Below are 27,801 nucleotides of genomic sequence, written 5' to 3' on the forward strand. Positions count from 1 at the left end.
GAATGAGAAATTAAAAAAAAAAAGAAATCCCAATACAATTGCATAAAAAGAAAAAATCTAGGAATAAATGTAACTAAGGAGGTGAAAGACTTCTACACTAGACACAATAAAATACTGATGAAAAAAAAACTGAAGACACAAATAAATGAAAAGATATTTCATGTTCTTGGAAAGGAAGACTTAATATTGTTAAAATGTCCATACTACCCAAAGGAAGCCCTACATATTCTACATATTCAATGAAATCCCTCTCAAAATTCCAATGGCATTTTTAAGATACAAAAAAAAAAAAACCCTAAAATTCATATGCAACCACAAAAGACTCCAACGAGTCAGAGCAATCTTGAGAAAGAACAAAGCTGGAAGCATCACACTTCCTGATTTCAACCTATCAATATATTCCAAAGCTATAGTAATCAAAACAGTATGGTTATGGGCATAAAAAAGACACATAGACTAACAGAATAGAGAGGTCAGAAATAAACTCATTCATACATGGTCAATTAATTTATGACAAAGGAGCCAAGAATACTTGGGCCTGTCTCCTAGTGACAACTGTCATATCTGTGGGTTTTTACAGAGTCATATCCTTCATCAGAGTCATCATGTAATTTACTCTTGATATTGGATGACATGGAATTTATAACCAATAAATCAGATTATCAGGGTTTAACTGAGCTAAGAAAGATCACTCAGTCTAGCTATAAAAGTTTATAAAAAAACTTTTATATTAAGTTATATGAAAAAAAATTTCAAAGTCATAAAATGAAAGAAAAGTCAGTCAAATTGCTTAATTACAGAAATGTCAAGAGTACCCAGATCTCTAGCCTCTAAATACAATGGTGTTTTCAAGTCTCATGCTCTAAGTAATGAGGAAGACTCAAATATCCTGGGGTGAGAAAGGTCATTATAATCAGGAACTAGGAAAAAGTTACAAACTCAGGGATCACAAAGTTGACCAAAAAAAAAAAAAATTCTGAAATGGAGCAGGACCCTATGGTCCTTGCCCACCCCAACCCCCCCATTCCTCTGTCTGTCTTGTGTCTGTGGAAAGCTTTAGTCAAAGAATAAGTTTAATCAGATAAATGAAAAGTGCAGAAACAAAGGAAACAGTCAAAGGAGACCAAATAATAATAATGTAGTCATTAAGCATAGTCAAGGACCATTAGTTATTTTTCAAGGGCTATAGATTACATTCTGAGCCACCTCTGTGAGCTGTCTTGTAGACACTAAAACATCAGGGTGAAGAAATTAACTACATGATGACCGGACTGTACCCACAACATAAGCAGCCATAATTCTGAGAACTGGCCTCAAAGAAATGGGCACAGACAGACCCTGGAACTGAAGATCAACTGTACCTAAAATAACCCCAAGATGATGTTGGTCAGATCATCAGTGACCAATTTGAAGATGACTGTCAGAGCTGACTGTGCTATTTCTGCATGTAACCCCCTCCAAACTGTCTATAAAAGCTTCTGCCCACTGGTTGCAGTGATGGGGGTGGTGGTGGCGGGGGGAACGCAGGGAGGCAGTTGGCCTTTGGACAGACATCTGCCCTCCCCTGCAGTTGCCAGCATCTGAAATAAAGCAAATTTTCTTTTCCACCAATTTGGCCTGTTTATTGGCTTTAGAGCAGCAAGCAGCCCAACCTCACTCATCATTCGATAACAATTCTAGTGATTAATTTCACTGTTTTCAACATCCTCTGGTAACTCAAAGGATTAACACAAGGTCCAGTAAAACTATTTACCAGAGAAACTGGAAAATCAAAAGTAAAAAGGACATATTTATTATTAATGAGATGCCATCACTGACTGTTGGGAAATAAAACAAAAATATCAAGGACATCCAATTCTACCAATAACACTTGGGTCATTCATTCCCTAGCAGATGAATCAACAGAGATCCAGGAATTACCTTCTTTAGAGAGTCCCATCTTCAGCAGATTGACTTCCAGCTCCACCTGACACATTTGGAAGGCCTAGTCTTCTTGACCTCATTAATCCCTCAAGAACAGCAGGAATCAATTTAGAAATAACAGGACTAGAGAGTTTAACAGACGAGTTCCCAGTAACTGAAGCATGGCCCTCAGAAAAAGACTCAGTGCACAGTACTTCAGCAAAATGACAGCTAGGAATTATGCCCCCTGCCACTCAGCAGCCTCAGCCAAGAAATGTCAATTTTAACAACAATCTGCACATGAAAAATAACCCTCCCAAGAGTTTAGAATTCCAGGTGAGGGATGACCAGTACCTTGGTGAAGCACAGTGATAAGAAAGGACGCACTGAGGAGAGTAAGAAAGACAAATTCGTAGTAGCCCCACACTCTTCTCTCAAGCCCATGCAGCTCATGGGAGAAGTAAAGTGAGCACTGGAATCCACTAAGGATTCCAGAGCTGGCTCACCCCAGCATCTGATCCACTCCTGAAGCCTTACGTGTCTCCCCGCTAGTGCCAGGAACTCAAGCCCTTCCAACCTTATGCCAGCGCCCCAGGCAGCTCCTGCAGCCTCAAAGGCGTACCTTGTCACCAGTTTGCCAGTGGGCTCCCCGTGAACCAAAAAAGCCAGTTCACTCACCACTTCCCTACTCCTGGTCCTCCCCCTGACCCACCACCTGTTACCAACCTCCTCCAGCGGCCCAAGGCGTCCTCCTCAGCACCAAGTTCCCAGAAGCCTCCACTGGAAACTGGAAACCCACTCATCGGGAAGTCGGTCTTTTCCAGCGACCCAGGCCCCGCCCATGGCTGCGCCCTCTAGAGGTTCCTGGGAATACAGGTCCCTGTTACACCCAAGCTCCAAGCACACGGGCTCCTGTGAACACAGGTCCTAAGTTACCCTCGTGTCCAGTGGCTCCAGTGACTGCAGGTGGCATCCTTGGCACCAGGCACCTGGAAAGCTGCACTGAATTCAGGCCCCAGGTTCACCCAGCCACCTGCTGGTTCCAGTTCCCCATCCTTCCTCCCACAGCTCTCAAGGTCCAGGCAGCTTCCTCAGCTTGCAGAAGGCTGTGTGAACTCAGGTTTCTGGCCCACTCTGATGGCTGTGGTCACTGGTGGCTTCTTGGCTCCAGGAAGCTCCCATGAACTCAGGTTCTCAATCCACTCCAGGAACTTCAGGCTTCCAAAATCTCAGACAGCTCCAGCAACTCCAGGCTTTCGGCCCACCCTGTGGCTCTCACATGGGAACAGACCCCTAGAGGACACCTATGAATCCACATCCTAGCTTGACTCAGCACTGCCTAGCTCATGTGACACTGGTCAGCTCCCGATGGGTTCCAGCAAATTCAGGCTCCTGGCATTTCCCATGGTTCTGAGGTCTCAGGCTCCCAGACAACAAACACCAGGGAACTCAAGCTGGGAGGTGGGGAGCAGGGCGGGGGAGGTTGGGGGGGAGGAACCTGAGGAACACAAAATGAAAATCCACAAAATGAATGAAAAGGCAATCTGTGTAATGTGAGAAAATATTTGCATACCATATGTCAGATAAGGGGTTAATTTCCAAAATATGTAAATATCAATAAACCTAATAACAATAAATAATGAAACAACTTGATTAACAAATGTGCAGGGGAACTGAATAGACAGCTTTCCAAAGATACCGATGGCCAACAGGTACATGAAAAGGTGCTCAACATCACTAATCATCAGAGAAATGCAAATCAAAGCCACAATTAGATATCACCTGACACCTGTCAGAATGGCTATCAATAAAAATACAAGAGATAACAAGCGTTGGTAAGGATGTAAAAGAAAGGGTAAACTTGTGCACTGTTGGTGGGAGTGTAAATTGGAGCAGCCACTATGGAAAACAGGATGGAAATTCCTCAAAAAATTAAAAATAAAATTACCATGTATGTGCGTGCTTATTTGCGCAGCTGTGTTTGACTCTTGGCTACACCATGGATTATAGCCTGCCAGGCTCCTCCGTCCGTGAGATTCTCCAGGCAAGAATACTGGCCTAGGCAGCCATTCCCTTCATCAGGACTTCTTCCCAACTCAGGGTTCAAATCCAGATCTCCTGCATTGCAGGCAGATTCTTTACCATCTGAGCCACCAGGGAAGCCCCAAACTACCACATGAGCCAGCAGTCTCTCTTCTGGGTATAAACCCAAAAGAAATGAAGAGATAGATGAACCACCTTGTTCTTTGCAGCATTAGTCACAATATTGAAGATTTGGAAACAATGTATTATATGTGAATACATTGAATATACATATATTTGAATGTTATTCAGCTATAAAAAGAATAAAATTCTGTTATTTGCTATTTGATATAACATGGATGGATTTTGAAGGCATTACACTAAGTGAAATGAGTCAGACACAGAAAAACAAATACTGTTTGACATCATTTATGTGTGGATCCCAAAAAAAGTTGAACTGGAAGAAACAGAATAGAATGGCAGTTTCCAGGAACTGGGAGGTTTGGGAAATAAAGAGATACGCGTCAAAGGATACGAACTTCTAGTTATTAAGATGAATCTGTTCCGGAGATCAAATGTATAGCATGGTAAGCATAGTTAACAGTATTGTCTTGTATATTTGAAAGTTGCTAAGAGTGTAGACCTTAAATGTTTTCATCACAAAAATGAAATGGCAATTGTATTAAGTGGCGAATGTATTGATGAACCCTATGGTGATAGTTTTTTTACAATATATAAATGTATTGAGTCACCATATCATATACCTACAAAATAGTACATGTCAATTATATTTCAAAAAAGCTGGAATTTTTTTTTTAAATAAAGAAGAAATGCATGAATTCCTTAAATAACATGCAATACCAAGGTTTTTTCACAAATAGACAACCTGAAGAGTCCTATACCTACTAAATGAATTGACTTTCTTTTCTAAGAAAATTAGTTACCTAGAAAACTTTATTAGAAAATTTTACCTAACTTATTACAAAGAAATAGTATCAATTCAAAACAAAATCATGCAGAATACTGAAATGGGAGGAATGTTTTCCATATCTTTCTGTGAAGCCAGTTAGATAATAATCTAACCACACAGACATTACAAGAAAAGAAAACTACATGCTGATATGCTTTATGATCATTGATTACAAAATTTAAACAAAATTTTGAAAAACTTAAGAATATATAAAGTGACACAGTGAAGTTTGTAAATACAAATTGTATTTAACATTTGAAAATCAGTTATTCAACATAGTAACAAACATCAAACTAACCAAAAAAAAGTATGATTATCTCAGAAGATGAAAAAAAATAGACAAAATTCAAAAGCTATTCTTGATTTTAATGAGAAAAAACAGATAACCAGGGGTAGAAGGGAATTTCCTCAACCTGAGAAACAGCTACAAAAAATCTACAACTTTACATTTAATAGTAAAATTCAAAATGTTCCCTCAAAATATTAAAAAGGAGAAAAGATAACAGATGTTCAGCTCTACTTTTTATTCAACATTGTTATGAAAGATCTAGCCAGTAATCCAGCAAGAAAAAAAGATAAAGTTTATCCAGATTGAAAGGAAAATGCAGTTTGGCCATTATTCAAGTATAACACAACTATCTATAGAAAATACAATAAAATGTACAAAAAATCCCACCATATGATGGTTGAACATCTGGATATTCATATACAAAAAAGTGAGCTTCAATTCACACTCCATACTCTATATAAAATTCACATGAAAAGCTTCTTAGATCTAGATGTAAAACAGAAAACTAAGTTTTAATGAGGAAAAATCTTTATGAATTTTTACTTAAGAAAAAATGTCTTAGCTATGACATCAAAAGCATGATACAGGAAAGTAAATTGTTTTATTGGACTTCATTAAAATAAAAACTTCTTTATAAAAAGTTTGATAGTTTCTTAAACAAACAATAGACCCATTATATGATTCAACTATCCAATTCCCAGTTAATTACTCGAGGGAAAAATATAAATGTCACACACAGCTATGTACAGAATGTTATAGCACCTTGGTTTATAATAGCCACAAACTGGAAACAACTCAAATAGGGTTAATCCCACTTTGGTAAGTGATTGGATAAGCATGCTATGGTATATTCATTAAAGAATGGGATAGTATTCTGTGATTTAAAAAATAATTTCCTATCCATACATGTAACAACATACATGAATCTCAAAAATAATGATTGTAAATGAATGAAGTCAGAATGAAGAATATATTCTAATCTACAATGACAAAGAGCAGAGCAGTGATTGATTGATGGTATCTTTCCATCCTCCTTTTATACCATTTTTTAAAAGTAGCTGCATATATACTCCTGCTTTTTGATAAATGGTTATGTTGTATGAAAAATTTTCAGTAAATTATTTTTATTCTTCCTGAAGTGTTCATGAAGATTGAGCCAAATGACCTTTCTAATTGGGAGTGCAGGGATAGATAGAGAGCAGAGGTATTCTTTTGAAGTGAGGATCCTTCAAGGAAGTAACCTTTGCCATTCTTCTTCAACTGAATACAATCACCAAGATATGTGTCTTTTCAAACTACTATTTGAACTCATTTCTTTTCCCAGAGCCTCACTGCCAGTTCACTGAAAAGACAAAATGGCTTACTTTCAAATGATAAGGTCTATTTCATTCTTCATTTTGGCATCTTCCATTTTCTCTGGTGAGTAATTTTTCTCTTAGTGAGAAACTTTTAATCATTCAGTATTTGTCAAAACTTGGGCCAACTATGGATAGAGACCTCACTGATGAGACTGATGATAATTTTTTTTTTTTTTATATACCAATGCTCAATGGATGATGTAGGAGGTGCTTTTAAAGCATACTAGCCTGGTGGGCTACAGTCCATGGGGTCACTAAGAGTCGGACACGATTGAGCGACTTCACTTTCACTTTTCACTTTCATGCATTGGAGAAGGAAATGGCAACCCACTCCCAGTGTTCTTGCCTGGAGAATCCCAGGGATGGGGGAGCCTGGTTGGCTGCTGTCTATGGGGTCCCACAGAGTCGGACGCAACTGAAGCAATTTAGCAGCAGCAGACTAAGATTGGTCTTCCGTGGTGGCTCAGGCGGTAAACAGTCTGCCCGCAATGCAAGAAATCCAGGTTTGATCCCTGGGTCAGGAATATCCCCTACAGAAGGGAATGGCTACCCACTGCAGTATTCTTGACTGGAGAATTCCATGGACAGAGGAGCCTGGCAGTCTAGATGAGATATAATGAATTTGTTTGCAGATCCTATTCCTTGAATATGGAATGCTTTCATGTAAGTTCAGGCTCTTACTATATTTCAAGGTTCTCATATACAAAGTGGGGTACTACCTATTTTTGACAGAGTTACTGTTAGCTGGAGTTATATAAACTACTATGGAAGAGTATGTGCAATGTAGTCAGATTCAAAGCAGACGTAAATGAATGCATATTGACTGAGATTTAATTTTTGGATTTTTCTTGTATTCTAGTATCTAATCTCAGAAACAGGCATCATCACAAATATATATTGAGTTTTTTTTTTTTACAAAGAATAATATTCTTTATTCTGTTTTTAGATAATAACTTGTCAAAGAACATCAAAGAGTGACATATTATTAATCTATGCTCTGGTTGCAGGTATTCCCTTCGGAATTTCAACACGTTTTGAAATACATCTGGTAAACTATCATTTGGATCTTTAAATTAAAACTTAGTGTTTGTTATACCGCCATCGATATTTAATTTCATAGGCAATTAAGGATTTGAATGTTGATCCTAAGAAAAGTGGGCATTGTTTTTAGCAAAGATACAAGGATTCAATACAAATATTTGGGAACTTTAAAAGTGGCTGTAGTCAACTACAGTCATTCAGACAGACAGACAATACAATTGACCTGAAGGAGGTGATGGTAGCTCAGAATAGGAGAGTGGAAAAGAAAATAGACATGAATAGAATGTGCCCTATTTTCACATATTCAAAACCATCACAGAGCTTGTTCCATGTGCCAAGAAATATTCTAATATTACAATTACAGTATTTAAATTTGAATTCAAATTGAATATTCAAATATTAAGTCAAGAAAGAACTAAGTTTAGGACATCAGTAGGCTCACAGTGTGTGGAAGATGCTATTCATATTGTTATTGTAGCTAGTATTAATATCTTTTATAGCCTGACTGTGACAAGTTTGAAGATACAACGGGTTGCACCAATGAATACTTTCCTGTCTGTGCATCAGATGGCAATACATATAGCAATGCATGTGCCTTCTGCAATGAAGTTAGGTAAGAAACAAAATTTGTATGTTTATCTTCATACTAATACTTATTTTTAATATTAATGCCTCTTTTAAGAACTCTAGGACAGAGACTTACCTGGTAGCTCAGTGATGAAGAGTTTGCTGCCAGTGCAGGGGATACAGGTTCTACCCCTGGTCCAGGAGGATCCCACATGCTATGGAGCAACTGGGCCTGTGTGCCATAACTACTGAGCATTAGCTCAGAGTCCATGCTCCACAACAAGGGAAGCAATGAAATGAGAAGCCGGTGCACTCTCCACAACTAGAGAAAAGCCCACACAGCAACAAAAATAAATAAATAAATAAAATTATAAAAGAAAAAGAACTCTAGTTAGTACTGGCATTAATTCAAATACACTAAGGCACAATTGCTATACCTTTGAATTTATCATTTCTAAGAATTTTGTTGTGGGGTTATCTTTATAATTACTCTCATTTGCAGTGCAACACCCAAATTAATTAAATGAATGAAATATAATTAAACAATTAAAATGTTAACAACAGTAGAAATAGATGAATTACTTCACCTAAAACAATTTTTAACTTTTACTTTAATGACATAGAGATAATATATTCATTATAAAGATATATTTTCATTATCTGCATTGTAGATTTTTTAACTTTTCCCTACACTTTAGTTCATTTATAATTACAAACCATGCAGGAACAATGAAGTGACCCTTTATAGAATGAAACAGTATAAAGAAGGGACTGTATCTTAAATACTGTTCTTTGAACTAAATTTCCAAAATTCTGTTATTCACTTAACTTTTAATTAGGCTAGATTTTAATGCACTTACTTGATCACAATGTAAGTATTTGATTATGTCTTAAAGAGAGAAGCTACTAAACAATCAAGCAATAGAAAACAATAGAAGAAGAAATAGAAGAAAACACAAATTTTCCTTCCTATGAAGATAGATCAAAATAGTGTGGCTTTCAGAGGTTGGGTCAACATGCTTTTGTTGCTCAGGGATGGAGAGATGGGTAAGAAGGAAGACAACACTAGAGAGAAGCCTCAGGAAAGTTAAGTTCAGCAGGAGGATTATCACAACTGGAGAAGCATCAGTAGATAAACAGTCAGCCTAGCAAGCAGTATGTCCATCCTCCTTTTCCACAGGAGGGAGAAGAGGCAAGAGGGACATCTACATAGGGAATTGAGGGTCAGAAAATATTCAAAACCTGGTTAGATGATAAGCCAGCCTCTGAGATGTGCCTCAATAGGATCTGCCCCAAGGTGCAGTTTTTCAGTGCAAATTGGAATTAACAAAGCCATTGGAATCTGCACAGAGAGCCAGGCCAGTCCATAAGAGAAAACTCTCATTCTCTTCAGAAATTAAACAGGCAATGATGTCAATTTATTCTGAAGCAGAGAAGGCTGATTCTCATTCTTAAAACACTCTTTGCATACTTTTATAGAGCAAGTAAGCGTGGTTTCACTGGCATAGAGAAGACAAAGGATGGCTACAGAGTTTGGCTATGGTCACTAGACAGCTCCTGGCCCTTCAGAAAATAGATTCAACCAATGCTGAGTCCTTTAGTCAAAAGTCCTAACTCAGGGGAAACACAGTGAGTCTCATACAGAATTTATAACGTAATTATGTTTTCTTTTTCTTTTTAGGAAACGTGGTGATCAACTTAAATTTATTAGTTATTTTCAATGCTGATTCCTTGATGTAACTTTCTATATGAAATGATTCCTCTTATCCTTTCTGTTTTACTGAAGGGGATTTCCATGGTTTTTACAAAGAGTAAGGAAACTCAGGACATATTCTATATGATTGCTCTATACATTCTTTTTCATAATAAAGTTTGAAAATTCTTGAATTCAGTATTTCTGACTCTATATGATTTAATGACTTTCCTGTTTTAGAAAACATAAGGCATACATAATTTCCTATGAAAATCATGATTGCCTAAATAAAAAAGATTAACCATGCAAAAAATATAACATCTCTTGTGGGTTCTTGTTCTCTGTCACTCTCATATCCCTAAGTGGTTGAAAGAACACAGTGGATACTTAAAAGATTTATTCACAATTAAATGAGAAACAATCCCGTGTAAATCTCTTTTGAGAAAATTGGTATTAGAAAATTATTTATATTTCTAGGAACATAACAGTGGTTCAGAAAGTTATATAATTGAGTTTGTAGTATCGATCTACTCCTGTGGACTATTTAAGTTCCATCTTATTCCAAATCATTGAAATAAATGCCACTGAGTCACTATCTCAATCTACTGAAGCCTTACCTTTGTTCTATTCTATTCTATTGCTTTAAAAAAGGTTGATAGAAAAAAATAGTTTGAAATGCTCTTAAAGTTTGTGTGTGTGTGTGTGTGTGTGTGTGTTTCTTTAACCAAGGAAGGAATCTGATACTAATAGAGATGTTCTATTATCAAAACTGTGGTAAGGCTTCACAGACTTACTTGCTTTAGTCCTCACAGATACGTGGTTCAAGTGTGGTGGGAGTTGCTCAGTCATGTCCAACTCTTTGAGAACCCATGGACCGTAGCCCGTCAGGCTTCTCTGTCCATGGAATTCTCCAGGCAAGAATACTGGAATAGGTTGCCATTCCCTTCTCCAGAGACAGGTGTAATTAATTATCTAAAATTACAGATTTTGAAGTTCTGTCTTAAATCATGAAAGGAAAGCCCATGAACCATCTTACCTCAGCTTATTTAAACATTACCTTTGTTGTAGCCTTATATATTTTGCTTTCAGGTTGGGGCAGTATGAAAAAGGATTGTTGACATTTCATTAAAGATTTTTTTTAACAGAAGATGAGAAATTCCCATTTATTTGGTATTTCAAGAAGTATGTTAAGGCTCTGCACATTTCTTAGTCTTCATGGAAAAGTGAGTTAGCTGTAACGAAGTCCATTTTTTGACAATAAGGAACTAAGATGTATGATTTAAAATATACTAAAATATGCTATTATGGTAATAAAGATAAATTTTACTAAACTGCATTACTCTTTTATTAAGTCAGGAAGAGGTTGCCCCAGATGAGTTTCTGTGATGATGAGTTGAATACCTTTGCCTAAATAGGGAGATATGAATCAGTGTACATACAACCTCAATGTCCAGTTGGATAGAAGAATCAGAAATAGCCCTGCAGGGTCTCATGAATAAGTAGTTCTATTGAAATCATTTTGAATTTTCATTATTTGGATAAATGCATCAATGATTTCTTCCTCTTTATAGCCATAGCCATGGCAAGGTTCATTTATATCTGTCCGATCTTAACCTGGCAAGGGATTTTTTTCTTCAGAATGCTGACAGTTCCATACATACCAGAAGCATAATCACCAAACCTGCCTTTAGATGTCACACATACTGACTCTAACTTTTCAGGAAGTGTTCTTATCTTCCTTCCTTAGGCCAATAGATGGCCTTGTTGGATTCCTGAGTTTCATCCTCCTGTGCTGTACCTTTTAGGGAGTAATATAGCAAAAAATTTTACTGTATTAAAGAGTTACAGAAAGAAAAGAAAAGTTATAGATATTTAGTCTATTACTTTTCCTATCTTATATGGTAGAAATATTACAGAGATGATCTGAGTATGTGTGTACAGGGATGGCAAGTGAGAGACTGAAGCTTCCTTAGTACAAATTCACTGTACATTTTTTTTTAAAACACTGATCATGTTGTGTGGTTTCTAAAGTTGGATGCCTGGAGATGTTCCAATATGAATTTTTACATTCTTTTTAATTTCTGTTTTTGGTTATGTTCTATACTGATCAAAAGACATTCCTGTCAATGTATGTAAGAATATGAAAAAGAATAAATATATATGTATAACTGAGTCACTTTCTGTACAGTAGAAATATAACAGTGTAAATCAACTATACTTTAATATAATTTAAAAAAATACATTATAGTAATGACATATATAATTAAATATATATTATAAAACATTTTACCTGTGAGGGTATAATATCAAAAATGCTTGCAGACAACTAATCCCTGCTTTAATCCAATGTCTTATTGTATAAGCAAGGTTAAATGAAAGCCACAGAGAAGAACTTGCCTGAATGACAGGTACGACAGAATAAGATCTAGATAAACATCCTAATATTCAGGATTATCAGTTTTCTACCTTTCTCTTACTTCAAATGATTTTTTATATATTTATATCTGGTATAAAGCCTAAATTAAGATACCATATTGGACTTTCCTGGTGGTACAGTGGATGAGAATCCACCTGCCTATGCAGGAGACACGGGTTCGATCCCTGGCCCAGGAAGATTCCACAAAGCCCATGCGCCACAGCTACTGAGCCCATGTGCTACAACTACTGAAGACTGTGCTCCGCAGGAAGAGAAGCCACTGCAATGAGAAGCCCACGCACCACAGCAAAGAAGCCCATGCCGTAGCTTGCCCGAAGGCTTGCGCCAAGCAACAAAGACCCAGTACAACCAAATAAATAAATAAACTTTAAAAAAGAATCTATAAACAAAAAAGATGTCATTAAAAAAAATCATATTAAGTCCTGCCTTGATATCTGAGCCTTGTGTGTGCTTAGTTGCTCAGTCGTGTTCAACTCTTTAAGACCCCCAAAACTATAATAGCCCACCAGGCTCCTCTGTCCATGGGATTCTCCAGGAAAAAAATACTGGAGTGCATTGCCTTTCTCTTCTCCAGGGGATCTTCCAGAGCCTCAAATGCCTAACCATGAGTTTCCATGCTCTCACCAGGGACAAATCCCAATGAATGACAATGGCTGCCCACAGGATAGTACCTCTGTCAGCAGGATCAACTATATTCCAGTTGGTCTTCAACCTGGTGGGTTTCACTTCCATGCCAGTCTGAAAATTATTGAAACAAGCAAGTGACATCATTCCATAGCAAAGAGAGGTCACTGTATTTCTTGTTACTACAAAACATGCTTCACTTGTTCAACCTAATTATTCAATTGAATGATTTTGTTGGATAGGGCATCTTTGTAAATACATTATACAAAGTAAAAGAAGTCAAAGGAGTAGACACAAGGGACAACATAGTGTTTCATTGTATTTATATAAAACTTCCAGAAAAGGCAAAGCAATCAAATAAGATGGAGATTGGTGGTTGCCTGGTGCTGAGGGTTGGAAGTGGGAGTGACATCTAAAATATAAGAAAGATTACACTGGATGATCTGAAAGGAAAGGAAAGTGAAGTGGCTCAGTCGTGTCCGACTCTTTGCAACCCCATGGACTGTAGCCTACCACACTTCTCCGTCCATGGGATTTTCCAGGCAAGACTACTGAAGTGGGTTGCCATTTCCTTCTCCAGGGGATCTTGCCGACCCAGGGATCGAACCCGGGTTTCCCGCATTGTAAGGCATATGCTTTACCGTCCGTGGCTCAGACTGAAGTCACTGGATGCTGTAAATGTTCTTAAATTGTTGTGATGGTTATATATCTAGGTATATTTACAATAATCATTGCATTATACCTAAAAATGACTATGTTTTTGGTATATAAATATAAAAATAAACATGTTTAAAAGTAATAAAATACAAGTTGCATATTAAAAGTGCCTTTTATTACCAAAGTGTCAAGTTTTAACTATTATTAAATCCCAAGTTTTTTATTTTCATTATTGAGTAAAATATAAGATTCTTTTAAGAACTAAGTTAGATTACATATGGGAAGCTGCTTCATAGAGCTTTGGTAGACAATAGTGACTCAATAAGAAATGGTTTCCACTCCTAGTGGACAATAATTTTAAATAGTATACTGAAAGTTCTGAGAAAATAGTATTATATCTATTTTTGCTTAACAGCTTTTCCCTATAATATTACTTAGGGCTTGATACATAATAGGTTTTTATACAATATTTTTAATAAAAATAAAAAGAATACATATATGAATACATCAGGGTTAACGGAATAACTTTCAGAATTTTAATTGTGGTAAAATACATATAAATTTTATTGTCTTAACAATTTCTAAGCATACAGTTTATTAGCATTAAATATATTGACACTGTTGAACAATCAATCTTTAAAATTCTTTCCATCTCACAGAACTAAAATTCTCTACACGTTAAACAACTACCCAATTACCCATCTCCCTCCCCCTGAGCCCAGGAAACCACCATTCTACTTTATGTGTCTATGGCTTTGCTACTACTCTAGTAGTACTTCATATAAGTGGAATTATAGAGTATTTGCCTTTTGTTAAAATATGTCAGAATTTTTTCTTTCAATGCTGAATAATATCCTATTGTATGTATGTACTGTATTTTACTTATCTGTTTATTTGATGATGGTCATAGGTGTTACTTCCATTTCTTGGCTACTCTGCTGTTAGGAATATTGGCATAGAAATATTTCTTCAAGATCTTGGTTTCAAGTCTTTTGAGTATATGTCCAGGAGTAGAATTACTGGATTATACAGTAATTCTATTTTTAAATTTTAAAGGAATTGCCAAACTGTTTTCTATAGTAGCTGCACCATTTTACACTCTTCCAACAGTGCACAAGAATTCCAATTTTTCTGCATCTTTGCCAACATCTGGGGTTTTTTTCTGCTTTTTTAATAGCAGACTTTCTAATGGGTGTGAGGTAGTGCCTCACTTTGATTTTGATTTACTCTTTGAAGAGTTATTTTCTACACAACCTATGTTGGGAAAAGGTTATGAAACAAACTGAATGCTTTTTTTTTTTTAACAATGTGACTCCAAAACTGTATACTCCATTAAACAATTTCACTAAGAATTAATATTGGAGAATTTGAACAAGGAAAATCCACCATGTAGATCACAAAAATGAAATCACAAAATTTCAATAAAAATGTGAAAATTTTTACCAATAAAATGAGCATGGCTTTTTAATGGCAAATTGTACTTGTCTTTCAGTATATATGAAATTCTACTCCTAGGTATATATCCACAGACATGAAAATATATGGTCACACAAAAACCTGTACAGGACTGTTAATAGCTACAGTGTCATTATACACATCAAGGATATTCAGTCCACTGATAAATGGATAAAGAAAATGTGTTCTATCTATAAGATGGATTATTATTTTGTCATAAAAAGCAAAGAAGTATGATAGCAAGCTACAACATGGATGAACCTTGAAAACATTTTGCTAAGTAAAAGAAACTAGAAACAAGATACCTTCCATATATACTGATATATAGGCATACCTTGGAGATTTTGTGGGTTTGGTTCCAGACCACCAATTAAGTAAATATTTCAATAGTGAGTCACATGAATTTTTTGCTTTCCCAGTGCACAGAAAAGCAATGCTACAATATACTGCAGTCTATTAAGCATGCAATAGCACTATGTCTAAAGCAACCATGTACACGTCCCTTGATTTTAAAATGCTTTATTGCAAAAGAAATGCTGACAATCAAATGATTCTTAATGAGTCATGGTAGTAAATATCAAAGATTACTTATCACAAATCACTATAGCAAATATAACAGTAATGAAAAAGTGTGAACCATTACAAGAACTACCAAAAAGTGACACAGGGACTCAAAGGGAGCAAATGCTGTTGGAAGAATGGCACTGATACACTTGCTTTATATGAGGTTGCCACATACCTTCAATCAGTAAAAAGTGTAGTGTCCATGAAGTACAATAAAGCAAAATGCAGTAAAACAAAGAATTACTGTAGATATAGACCTATATATTCCATTTATAAGAAAATCTCACATGTTATATGATTCCATTGATGTGAAATGTCCCAAAGAGGCAGAGAGACCAGAAGCAGTTTAGTGGTTGCCAAGAATTATAGGTGGGGTATTGGGAAGTACCTGGGTTTATCTGTTTGGTTTTTTCTTGGAATGGGTGAGATGATGTTCTGTAAGAAGATAGTGGTGATGGTTGCACAACATTGTGAATATATACTTAAAAAACAAAGTTTGTTTTTAAATGGGACATGTTAATTTTTATGATACTGTAAATCAAGTGTTCTTCAATTAATTTTTAACATTGTTTATAATGGAAAAGAATACACACATAAATTTACCAGCAATTCACTGATTAATATTTCTTATACATGTCTTTTACAATGAAAAGGACCACTGAAGTGGTTGAATGCATTTTAATAATGTGACTCTAAATTTATGTATTTTAATGGATACTTTCATTAGGAATTACTATTAAAAAATGTAAATGAATAAGTAACTCCCATATAGATTATCTTTTAGAGGTAAAAATGTTTACTGAAAAGCCGAGCAGGTCTGATATCACATATGTAGCAGCTTGAAACTTGCTTTCTAGTAGTCAGTCTACAATTCTGTCTGGACCAAGCTTTAAATGAAAACTGACCACTCAAATAAAGCCATTTCTTGCTGGTTGGGAGATAAATAGAGAAGCATCAGACATGGAGCACAAATGAATATTCTAAATCAATAAAGGCAAATTTGGCTGGTCTGCTACTGAACCACTTGGCTAGCATTTATGATCAGAAGATTGACGTGTAATATTTGTTAGAATTCAAGTTCCCATATTCCTCTTCTTGAGGTTTTGACCTTTTAGAATAAAGAGAAGCCCAACTGTTTGCACTTTTAATAAACTTCCAAGTGATGGATTATTCACCTTTGAGATTATTTCTTTAATTATAGTTACCAAAAGTATTCAGGTGTTTTAACACCCTAATCAAAAGCAGAGACATTACTTTGCCAACAAAGGTCCATCTAGTCCAGGCTATGGTTTTTCCTGTGGTCATGTATGGATGTGAGAGTTGGACTGTGAAGAAGGCTGAGCGCCGAAGAATTGATGCTTTTGAACTGTGGTGTTGGAGAAGACTCTTGAGAGTCCCTTGGACTGCAAGGAGATCCAACCAGTCCATTCTGAAGATCAGCCCTGGGATTTCTTTGGAAGGAATGATGCTGAAGCTGAAACTCCAGTACTTTGGCCACCTCATGCAAAGAGTTGACTCACTGGAAAAGACTCTGATGCTGGGAGGGATTGGGGGCAGGAGGAGAAAGGGACAACAGAGGATGAGATGGCTGGATGACATCACTGACTCGATGGACGTGAGTCTGGGTGAACTCCGGGAGTTGGTGATGGACAGGGAGGCCTGGCGTGCTGTGATTCAGGGGGTCGCAAAGAGTCAGACACGACTGAGTGACTGAACTCACTGACTGACTGAACCCACTAATCAACCAAAAACAGAAAGGGTATTTTAATAAAGATAATATTACTTAACATTTTTTTGACTGAAATATTCATGATTACAAACCATATTAGGTTTTCTATTATCGAACACACAATTAAGGTAGGTTTTCAATTGTCAATGTTTAATTGAAGAAAGAAAAAAGGAATCTTTTTCATTGGTGGGTTCTTAGAGTTGGAAAAATTCTCCAACAATCTACATTCTGTCTTGTGTATTACTGAAGGCTTAGTCTGGTCATCTAGGAATTTAAAGCCCTGTTTTAGAAGACTAATTGGTTGTAGAATCCATAGAAAAACAGGATTACAATAAAAGCCATAGGAATTTGTGGCTGAGGCAGAGTCAGCAACGACCCCAATGACTAAAATCAAATCTTCCATCTTCTCTGTAAAGAAAGAAAGAGAAAGAAAAATTATTTTAAAAAGTATTTAAAATTGCCTGACTATTGCACTAAGTGCTTCTCCATGAGGAGACTGACTGTGACAGAGCTAGGAGGGCTGCGCTCCATAAGCAGCAGGGCCCCTTCCAGGCCCCTACTCTGCACAGGTCCTCCTGACCCCCTGGGGCTACTTGACTCTTCCTACATGTTCCCTCCTGACTCAGCCTTGGAACCCACCCAGACCTCAGGAAGAGGATTAGAGATTGTATTCCTGGTTCTCTAAAAGTAGAAGCCCATCTGGGGATTCAGTGAGTAGAAACACCAGTGAGAGAAACTGAGGCAGGAAGTAGGATGGCTGGCTGAACCTTTAGACTGGGAACACCTGCAGAGGGAAGGAGGCAGGAAGGGAGGTTAGGTTGAAGTGTCCTAGATTGCCCTGTTCTCTGAGGAAAGTTTGGAGTCTTGTCATGGAGTTCAGGGGACAAAGTGAACCATCAGAGGAGTTCCTTTCTGACATAAATTGTAATGGATTTAAATTTCTAAAGGCAGTAGAGTTTCTTGCTCAGTTATGCTCCCTGTAGCTTGGAGCTACATCATAGAGGTTATTATTCAACCTCTGGAGTTAAGAATTACATTATACTGGCCATCAGACTGCCAGTATTAAGTCAAGCAATTAAATCAAGTAAATGTAGTTGGTTTATACATGTAGGAAACATCCAGCAGGAATATACTTCAAGGTCAAATAAAAACTATTTTTATGAATGAGACTTCAGGCAAAGATACCAGTGTGTTTCTGTGGCTTTTACAGGAAAGAACAGTTATTTTCCATGTTTACTGTGCCTTGGCTATCAGAAACATGGATGTTCCTATTATTTTCTGATTTTGTCTTCATTGTTTTTGAAGAGGCAATAGTGAGTTTTTTGTTCTTACATTTTTTCACTGCAGAAAACGCATTTATTGGAGTACGTTTTGCCATTTGTTGCACAGACTGGATCCATTTCTCTGCTACAAAAATGTAATTGACGAATATATATACTACACTCTGGCTGTTAAACATAAACAGACAACATAATATTTTTCAGGTAACGAATTTCTTGAATAAAATGTTCTTTGTTCTTAATACATCATGGTATATATCAAAATGAAATATAGTCTATATTGAAGTTTAAAAATAGACACAAGTTACTCACATATAAAAAATGCTGTACAGTAGAAACCAACACAACACTGGAATGCAACTATCCCAACTATAAAAAAGTGAATTTGTTATAATTCTCCTGTTTTTCTCAATAGTTTCACTATTAGATAATCTGATACTCCCAGATTACTACTGTATATGTATTCTTTCATATATATTAGTGTTTATAAATGTGTACTTAACCATATACATATATATATATATATATATAATTTGGTTAGTAATGGCAGTGTTGGTAATTTACATAAATAAATAGAAGTGTGTGTATATTGACATAAGCTGCTTTTTTTTTTTTAATATATAATACCTAAATTCTTATTGGAACATAGGAATGCTCATTCACTTACTTACTGCTATATGAGCTGACTTTTAGCATGTTTAAATATATTCATCTGTTTAGTTGCTCAGAAATGTAGTTGATTTTCTTCACCTCTGTATAATATTTCACTCTGAGGTTTTATGAAAATTATTATTTTATATTCCTCCTATAAGTGGAAATTTTTTTTTAGCTACTTTAATTTTAGCCTTTCTCTTTTCTAGGGTAAACAACTCTACTTTAAACACCACTTAACTACTTTCAGATTATGGTATATAACAAAGTTTATGCCCAATAATAAAATTTTGAGTAAGGGATATTTTTACCTTGTCTGAAATGACAGATGGTTTGACTGGTTGGCAAGATTCTATTTCTTGAACTTAGTGTAATAAGGACACTTTATCTTACTTTCTGAAGAATTATTATGTGGTATTTTTTTTTGTAAAATTACCTTTTAAACTAAATAATGAAAAGTTTACCTTTTTCAATTCCCACATTAATCAATATAAACTTACAGCTTCACGCATTTCACGCATTTTTCTTGAAGATGCAAAAGAAGTTTCTGCAATCAACATACAAAAGGAAGATTAAAAACAAGATGATGAAGAGGGAAAAACAGTCTTTGATAGGATATACCCACAGCTACACACATCACCTACACAAACACAGCAAGAAATGAGGTGAGGCTACTGTGGCAGTATCAGAATAATAATTTCACAAAATAACTCCGAACCTGGAAACAGAATTCTAAATTCACCTCTCTGTGAAAAAATAACTTTAAGTATGGTTTAATAATCACCAAAACTTCCTATGGAGATACCTTTTTTCCTCATTTTTATAAATAAGATATTCTAGTCAGAGAAAAAACACCTTGCTTAGTGCAACTTAATATGCTTGTATGAAGTCACTTAATATGAATAAGTTACTTACTACTTAATTTCTTCAAACTCAGCTCGAGTATCATGAATCACTTTAATACCTCACAGCTACTCTACTCTGAAATTCATGGGTCACCTTGTGCTTTATGAAAGATAAGTGGTCAGCAGACGGATCAATCAGTTCTCTCCTAACACAAATTTTGACTTTAGTGCACTCAGAGCTGGCAAGCAATGAGTAGGACTGTTGAGGAATACCAGACCTAGAGGACAGTATTACTTCCCACACTCTGCATTTAGCAACCATGAAATCCAACCTCCAAAAATGGGGAAAATTAGATAAATATCTTTAGTCCTAAATGAACAAACATCTAAATTCTACTGTTCATTCTAACCACCCTTTCTGTCTCTACCTTTCTAAGGAGGAAAATGAGAAACCAATCAACTGACGCAATTTGTGAAAAGATATTTGTAACATATCCCGTTTCACACCCAGGACATCAAGCGCCTCCCTTCCTAAATGATGGTAGTTGTTTCCTGCATTTTCTATGATGTGTGAACGGCTTCATCTAGGATTGAAAAATTTACTCACCACAATAAAGAGGAAATGCCAAGCCAATGATTAAAATAGCTATGATCCATGATGAGAAGAAAGACATTTTATCAAGTCTGTAGAAGAAATGCATAGGAATGCTCATAACACACCGGCACAGGAACAAATTGCCCATTTCCAAATGAAAGTTTCTTACTTCTAAAGGAACTGACCCACTCTCCTAGATTTGTATTTATGGTGGGAATCTTGCGGCAATCCACAGGACATACAGGTGAACAGAAGGCCTCCAAGAGGCTTGAGAGAAACACTAGGACAGGTCCTCTTTGCCCACTTTAAGAAAGAGAAGTTCACTCTCCAAACCCTTGGCTCAGCCCACAAGGAGCCTGGCTACATTTAAAGAAATATGCACTTTGGACTTTTAGTTTTTCCTCAGAAAATAAATAGTTGTTTCAGAAAGGACTGACCTGGAGCAGTCTTCTCCAGCGTGACACGCCAGGGCTGCCTCCAGAGCATCCCCACCTCACCTACCTGACACAGAGAAGGTGGCAGAGTGTGAGGGCTGCAGCTCCAGGGACTGTGCCCATAGGATCTCCTCTCAACTTCCCCCAGCTGAGGAGTCTCCTTTAATGGACTGTAGGTGAGGAGCCCGGTGCAGGGACACAGATGACCCTGAGCAGACAAGACCCTGAGGTTTTTTGTGTTCTTCCTCGTAAAGATCTCACACAGATCATCTCTCAGCAGGAGTTTGGGGCAATTTTAATCGGATGAACGTGTATGAGGAAGGGAGAAGGTGACAACAATGCTTTGAAACCCTAAGGTATAGAAGAGATGGAGAGCTTTCCAAGCTCCTGAGTTGAAAACAAAGGCTCATCAAACCACAAAGAGAAGAATGAGTTTCGGGAGCTATAATTAGATACATACCTACACCCTTAGTATTTTGAAGGACACTAGAAGCCCATTAGACCCAATTGGAGATTTGATTTTCATTATACATTTTTTTTTGTAGTTAAATGGAAATTTTCATAAAGCCGTAAGCACTAACATAGAGAGGTACTGTGTTCCTTTAATCAATTTTCCCCAATGAGAACATCTTGTAGGATTATAGTACAAATTCACGACCAGGAATGTTCAAAAAGCTCCCAGGTGACAGCCAGAGTAGCCAGCTTTGGGAAGTTGAGCTGGAGGACAGCATGTGAATACCAAGGAGAGCAAGAAGGCGTGGGAATACAATTGAGATCACAAGGGACAACACCCTAAACTATATGATGAATATAGTTTACAATCTTTAGTCAAGTAGGAAACCACACCGAGTTTGAAGTAGTAGGAAAAGATGTAGTATAAACTATGAAATCTGCTTCACAGCCTGAAAGTCCAGAATTCAAATGCCGTCTACCACTCAGCAACCTCGAGATAATACTCAGACTTTATAATTTACTATTTGCTAATTTTAAATGTGAGAATAATAATTTCTGTCTCAAAGATTTGTCATAAATATTAGTGATAAAATATTAAAACAGGATGAACTTGAAGTTGTGTTAGGCTTACATTTGTTACCCTACTCTAACCTGACTTTTTTTCACTGAAGAAAGCTAAGACTTAGAAAAGAACCTTTGAATACCACTATTCAAAACCCACTTAATGGGTTTTGAACAAAATCTTCTAAGTACAAAAATCTGCTAAGTACAAAATTTTTTCCTTTATTATAGTGAAGTTATGACAATGCTTCCACTAGATTTTTGAAATATTACAGAGATACCATCAGACACGTCTATGCAGATAATCCTGGCACATGACATTAGAGGAGAAATTAAACAAGTTTAGAGTTGAAGTGAATGTAAAGGCCTTGTACTGGCTTTTTTTCTCTATGTCCATTTGTTATTGGAGATTAAGAGCTGGAGACACTGCCTGTGAAACAGAACAGGTCACAAGTTTTCTAAATTATCCACTAAAGGAGTGTTAGATATATGGGTTATTTGATGCATATCTTTTCTGAAAATGCTTACATACATAAGTGTATTTATATGCATAAAGGTACAGGTGGCACCCCACTCCAGTACTCTTGCCTGGAAAATCCCATGGATGGAGGAGCCTGGTGGGCTGCAGTCCACGGGGTCACGAAGAGTCGGACACGACTGAGCGACTTCACTTTCACTTTTCACTTTCATGCACTGGAGAAGGAAATGGCAACCCACTCCAGTGTTCTTGCCTGGAGAATCCCAGGGACGGGAGAGCCTGGTGGGCTGCCGTCTATGGGGTCACACAGAGTCGGACACAACTCAAGCGACTTAGCAGCAGCAGCAGCATACTAAAATCATACATAAATATATGCATGTGTATATATGGATATATTCATAAATGTATATATAGTTCTATATACATCTATATATTTACAAATATACTAACATATATATATATAATAAAACATATATGTAATAGCATTATCATTAGATACAGAGACATCTATATACACATAGTATATAAATATACACATATATACACACACACATATATATAAACATAAGTTATCTAAGTGAGCCCTAAATGTCATCACAAGTATTCTTAAAAAAGGGAGACTGAAGGAAATTTGATGCAGACTCACTAAAAAGGTCAAAATGAAGATGGAACTAAGAGAAATTTGAAGATGCTGGCCTTAAATATGATTGATGATAGATAAGAATAGAGACAAAAATACAATCAAGATACTTCCTTGTAACTAGTTTTTAATTTGTAAATCAATAGTATATCTTCACATAACCATATACAAATACAAATTCCTTTTAAGTTATTCTTGTTAAATACTTTTGCCAGCAATCTTGTAAGTTGTGCAGGTCACCACATGTTCATTCACCTAATTCTATATTTTAGTAGTTGCATTGTTGAGTCAAATAATCTGTGCAGATTAAATTTTAAAGATAAGACCAATTTTCTCTTCAAAACTCTTACATCATCTTTCTATGGAAAAGACAGACTACAAGCATGCCTGTTTCTCTGTACCTCATTAAATGAGTGCCATCTGAAGTATTTATGTTTTCACATACACATTTAAACATATATACAAGTAGAAAATGTTCATATTTGGAAGATTTTGTTTAGGAACAAAATTTCTCCATTTGGGAATAAATTAAATTTGTTTACTAATTAAGTTAATGAAGTAATAATTTCCACTTTTTTATTTTTAAAAATTTTCATCTACAAACATGGTTTAACTTCCTATTTATTTAAGTCCAGAGTATGTGAAGAAATTAATTATTCCTCTCTAATTAACACAATTCACATCTATGATCTGCAAAATGAGAAATTTGGAGATCTTTGGTGAAATCATGTTATATATAACACACAGAAATGTATCAGCTTATGTGAAATGGTGATGCGTGAACTTTGGATACCTGTCTGTTTTGTATATTTAGAATTAACTCTAGCTGGAGAATGCTGAAATATGTGCTTCTTCTCTAATATACCAAAGTTTACGGTGCTTAAGAGATCCTGTTAGATGTTCACTGAATACAAGATAGTTTAGTCTGTCTACATGGTCAAAAGATCCCCCCATTCCTGCTAGAAGAAATATATATATGCATATATTCCAGGTTTATTGAATATGACAAAATAGACTACTTTGGAGATATGGCAGAATTTGGTTCCAGACTATTGCATGAAGTAAATATTGCAATGAAGTAAGTAACACAAATTTACTGGCTTCCCAATGCATGTAAAAGTTATGTTTACAGAGCCTGGCAGGCAACAGTTAAAGAGTTGGACACAACTGAAGGGATTTAGCACACACATATACATGTAACCTATAAAGTATACGGTAGCATTACGTCTTAAAAACAATGTACATACCTTAATTTAAAAATACTTTATTGCTAAAAAATGCTAACCATCAACTGACAAAACAGGGCTGCAACAAACCTTCAATTATCAAAAAAACACAGTATCTGCAAAGTACAATAAAGTAAAGCTTGGCAAAGCACTAATGAACATAGATGAAACAGTCCCCAGCAAATATTAGTGTACATAATTCAGCAGTATGTTAAAAGGATCATACAACATGATCAAGTGAGATTCATCCCAGGGATACAAGGATGATGCAATTTCTACAAATCAATCAGTGTGATACACTAGGGCCTCTCTGGTAGCTTAGTTGGCAAAGAATCCGCCTACAATGCAGGAGACCCCAGTTTGATTCCTGGTCTGGGAAGAGCCACTGGAGAAGGGATACGCTACCCACTCCAGTATTCTTTGGCTTCCCTGATGGCTCAGCTGGTAAAGAATCTGTCTGCAATGTGGGAGACCTGGGTTTGATCCCTGGGTTGGGAAGATCCCCTGGAGAAGGGAAAGGTTACCCACTCCAGTATTCTGGCCTGGAGAATTCCATGAACTATATATTCAATTTCCACAAATCAATCAGTATGATACACTACAGTAAGAAATCAAGGAACAAAAGTGATAAATGATTTTATCAATAAATGAAGAAAAAGCTTTTGACAACATTCAACATTCATTTATGATTAAAAAAAAAAAACTCTCAAAAGTGACTATACAGGGAACACAATCAACATAATAAAATCAATGTATGACAGTTCAGTTCAGTTCAGCCGCTCAGTTGTATCCGACTCTTTGCGACACCATGAATCGCAGCACGCCAGGCCTCCCTGTCCATCACCAATCCATGTCCATCGAGTTGGTGATGCCATCCAACCATCTCATCCTCTGTTGTCCCCTTCTCCTCCTGCCCTCAATCTTTCCCAACATCAGGGTCTTTTCCAATGAGTCAGCTCTTCGCATCAGGTGGCCAAAGTACTGGAGTTTCAGCTTTAGCATCATTCCTTCCAAAGAAATCCCAGGGCTGATCTCCTTCAGAATGGACTGGTTGGATCTCCTTGCAGTCCAAGAGACTCTCAAGAGTCTTCTCCAACACCACAGTTCAAAAGCATTAATTCTTCAGCACTCAGCTTTTTTTAGAGTCCAACTCTCACATACATACATGACTACTGGAAAAACCATAGCCTTGACTAGACGGACCTTTGTTGAAAAAGTAATGTCTCTGCTTTTTAATATTCTGTCTAGGTTGGTCATAACTTTCCTTCCAAGGGGTAAGTGTCTTTTAATTTCATGGCTGCAATCATCATCTGCAGTGATTTTGGAGCCCAGAAAAATAAAGTCTGACACTGTTTCCACTGTTTCCCCATCTATTTCCCATGAAGTGATGGGACTGGATGCCATGATCTTCGTTTTCTGAATGTTGAGCTTTAAGCCAACTTTTTCACTCTCCTCTTTCACTTTCATCAAGAGGCTCTTTAGTTCTTCTTCACTTTCTGCCATAAGGGTGGTGTCATATGCATATCTGAGGTTATTGATATTTCTCCTGGCAATCTTGATTCCAGCTAATGCTTCCTCCAGCCCAGCGTTTCTCATGATGTACTCTGCATATAAGTTAAATAAGCAGGGTGACAATATACAGCCTTGATGTACTCCTTTTCCTATTTGGAACCAGTCTGTTGTTCCATGTCCAGTTCTAACTGTTGCTTCCTGACCTGCATACAGGTTTCTCAAGAGGGAGGTCAGGTGCTCTGGTATTCCCATATCTTTCAGATCCACATAGTCAAAGGCTTTGGTGTAGTCAATAAAGCAGAAATAGATGTTTTTCTGGAACTCTCTTGATTTTTTGATGATCCAGTGGATGTTGGCAATTTGATCTCTGGTTTCTCCGCCTTTTCTAAAACCAGCTTGAACATCTGGAAGTTCATGGTTCATGTATTGCTGAAGCCTGGCTTGGAGAATTTTGAGCATTACTTTACTAGCATGTGAGATGAGTGCAATTGTGTGGTAGCTTGAGCATTCTTTGGCATTGCCTTCTTAGGGATTGGAATGAAAACTGACATTTTCCATTCCTGTGGCCACTGCTGAGTTTTCCAAATTTGCTGGCATATTGAGTGCAGCTCTTTCACAGCATCATCTTTTAGGATTTGAAGTAGCTCAACTGGAATTCCATCACCTCTACTAGCTTTGTTCGTAGTGATGCTTCCTAAGGCCCACTATGACAAGTCCACAGCTAATACTATACTCAATGATCAAAAGTAAAAAGCATTTTCTCTAAGATGAGGGAAAAGTCAAAGATACCCACTCTTGTTGTAACAGAGCAGGATGAACATAGCCCTTAGCAGGCAGCCATTGGTGTGCCTCATTATTCCATATGCTGTTACTAGGCAATGGATCTTGCCCAGCCATTGGTCACTGCCTCAGTGGGTCCTAACCACAAGCAACCAACTGTCAATGAGTGACCATTAGTTATCCTACTCAGCTGTGGTGGGCCCTACCCAGTAGTAACTGCCAATGAGGGACCATTAGGGAAGTGATTCAGCCAGGGGTGAGTGGTGTGGTAGTCAGGTGGAGAATGAGATAAGAGGCAGATTCAGGGCTTCTCCTAGAGGCCCACTAACTTACCCAGCCTTGATCCAGTGGATGAGCTGAGGACCCAGGGAACAGACTGGGGACTACATCCTGCAGGCTCCAGAGGCCTTAGTAAGGCCCTCTACTAGCCTTGGCCCAGGCCTTGAGGCAGTGGTGAGCCTCTCCTCCATCCCCATCTCTGCGACCTCACAGCAGTAGTCATCTGCCTGGGTCGCATCTGTAAGACCTGGTCTCCCTGATTTGGACAGCCTGAGGAGACTGAAGGCCAGTTGGGTTGGGTCCCTGGCTCCCTCAGGGATCACAGCTGAGCAGGATGTAGGAACCTGGCTCTGAAGGAGCTGCCAACTGAGATCTGCCTCCTCTTAGCCAGGACTGGGACCTCTGAGGGAGAAAGTTGCGCCTTAGTACCTTGCCCTTTCTTGTCAGGACAGAGAATAACATTCATTTGATAGTTTTACAGGAATATCATTAACTGTCTATGACCTGACCTCAAGAACAAAGGATCTGACACCAAGAAGTTTGCAACAACTAACCACAGCCCTCCCTCACCTTTTGCCTTTAAAGGGGCTTGCTGAAAGCTTTCAATCGTTTTGGGGTTCTTAGGGCATGAGCCACCCATCTCCATGTATGAACCTGTAGTAAACCTTTCTCTGTTGTAAATCTAATGTTTTAGTATTGATTGACCTCACTGTGTGTTGGGCACACAGACTTGTAATTCAGTAACACTGCCACTTTTAT

General features: G+C 37.1%; 2 protein-coding genes across 6 annotated transcripts in view; one reads left to right on the forward strand and one right to left on the reverse strand.

Annotated features, from left to right (window-relative positions):
* Positions 1 to 9,918, forward strand: part of LOC133251450 (ovomucoid-like) — a 30,308-nt gene extending 20,390 nt beyond the window's left edge. The window contains exons 3-6 of one of the 2 annotated variants that reach the window (XM_061423934.1): positions 6,508 to 6,602; positions 7,549 to 7,589; positions 8,083 to 8,195; positions 9,831 to 9,918. In XM_061423934.1, coding sequence (XP_061279918.1) covers positions 6,539 to 6,602; positions 7,549 to 7,589; positions 8,083 to 8,195; positions 9,831 to 9,876 — 264 coding nt within the window. In that variant the 5' untranslated portion in view covers positions 6,508 to 6,538 and the 3' untranslated portion in view covers positions 9,877 to 9,918. Of the gene's footprint in view, positions 1 to 6,507; positions 6,603 to 7,548; positions 7,590 to 8,082; positions 8,196 to 9,628; positions 9,752 to 9,830 lie in introns of those variants that run through there. The other variant, XM_061423933.1, reaches the window with a different exon arrangement.
* A 5,600-nt stretch (positions 9,919 to 15,518) lies between these two features.
* LOC133251455 (sperm-associated acrosin inhibitor-like) overlaps positions 15,519 to 27,801 on the reverse strand; it is a 96,045-nt gene continuing 83,762 nt past the window's right edge. The window contains exons 2-6 of one of the 4 annotated variants that reach the window (XR_009737622.1): positions 21,181 to 21,321; positions 20,692 to 20,768; positions 19,740 to 19,786; positions 18,641 to 18,756; positions 15,519 to 17,716 (exon numbers count right to left, since the gene is read on the reverse strand). Coding sequence is in view for 2 of the 4 variants with exons in the window: in XM_061423951.1 (XP_061279935.1) it covers positions 17,674 to 17,716; positions 18,641 to 18,756; positions 19,740 to 19,786; positions 20,692 to 20,768; positions 21,181 to 21,236 (339 nt within the window). In the remaining 2 variants the exon portion in view is untranslated. The other 3 variants (XR_009737623.1, XM_061423951.1, XM_061423952.1) reach the window with 3 other exon arrangements.

This window comes from Bos javanicus, chromosome 7 (genome assembly GCF_032452875.1).
Source record: "Bos javanicus breed banteng chromosome 7, ARS-OSU_banteng_1.0, whole genome shotgun sequence".
Lineage (NCBI taxonomy): Eukaryota > Metazoa > Chordata > Mammalia > Artiodactyla > Bovidae > Bos > Bos javanicus.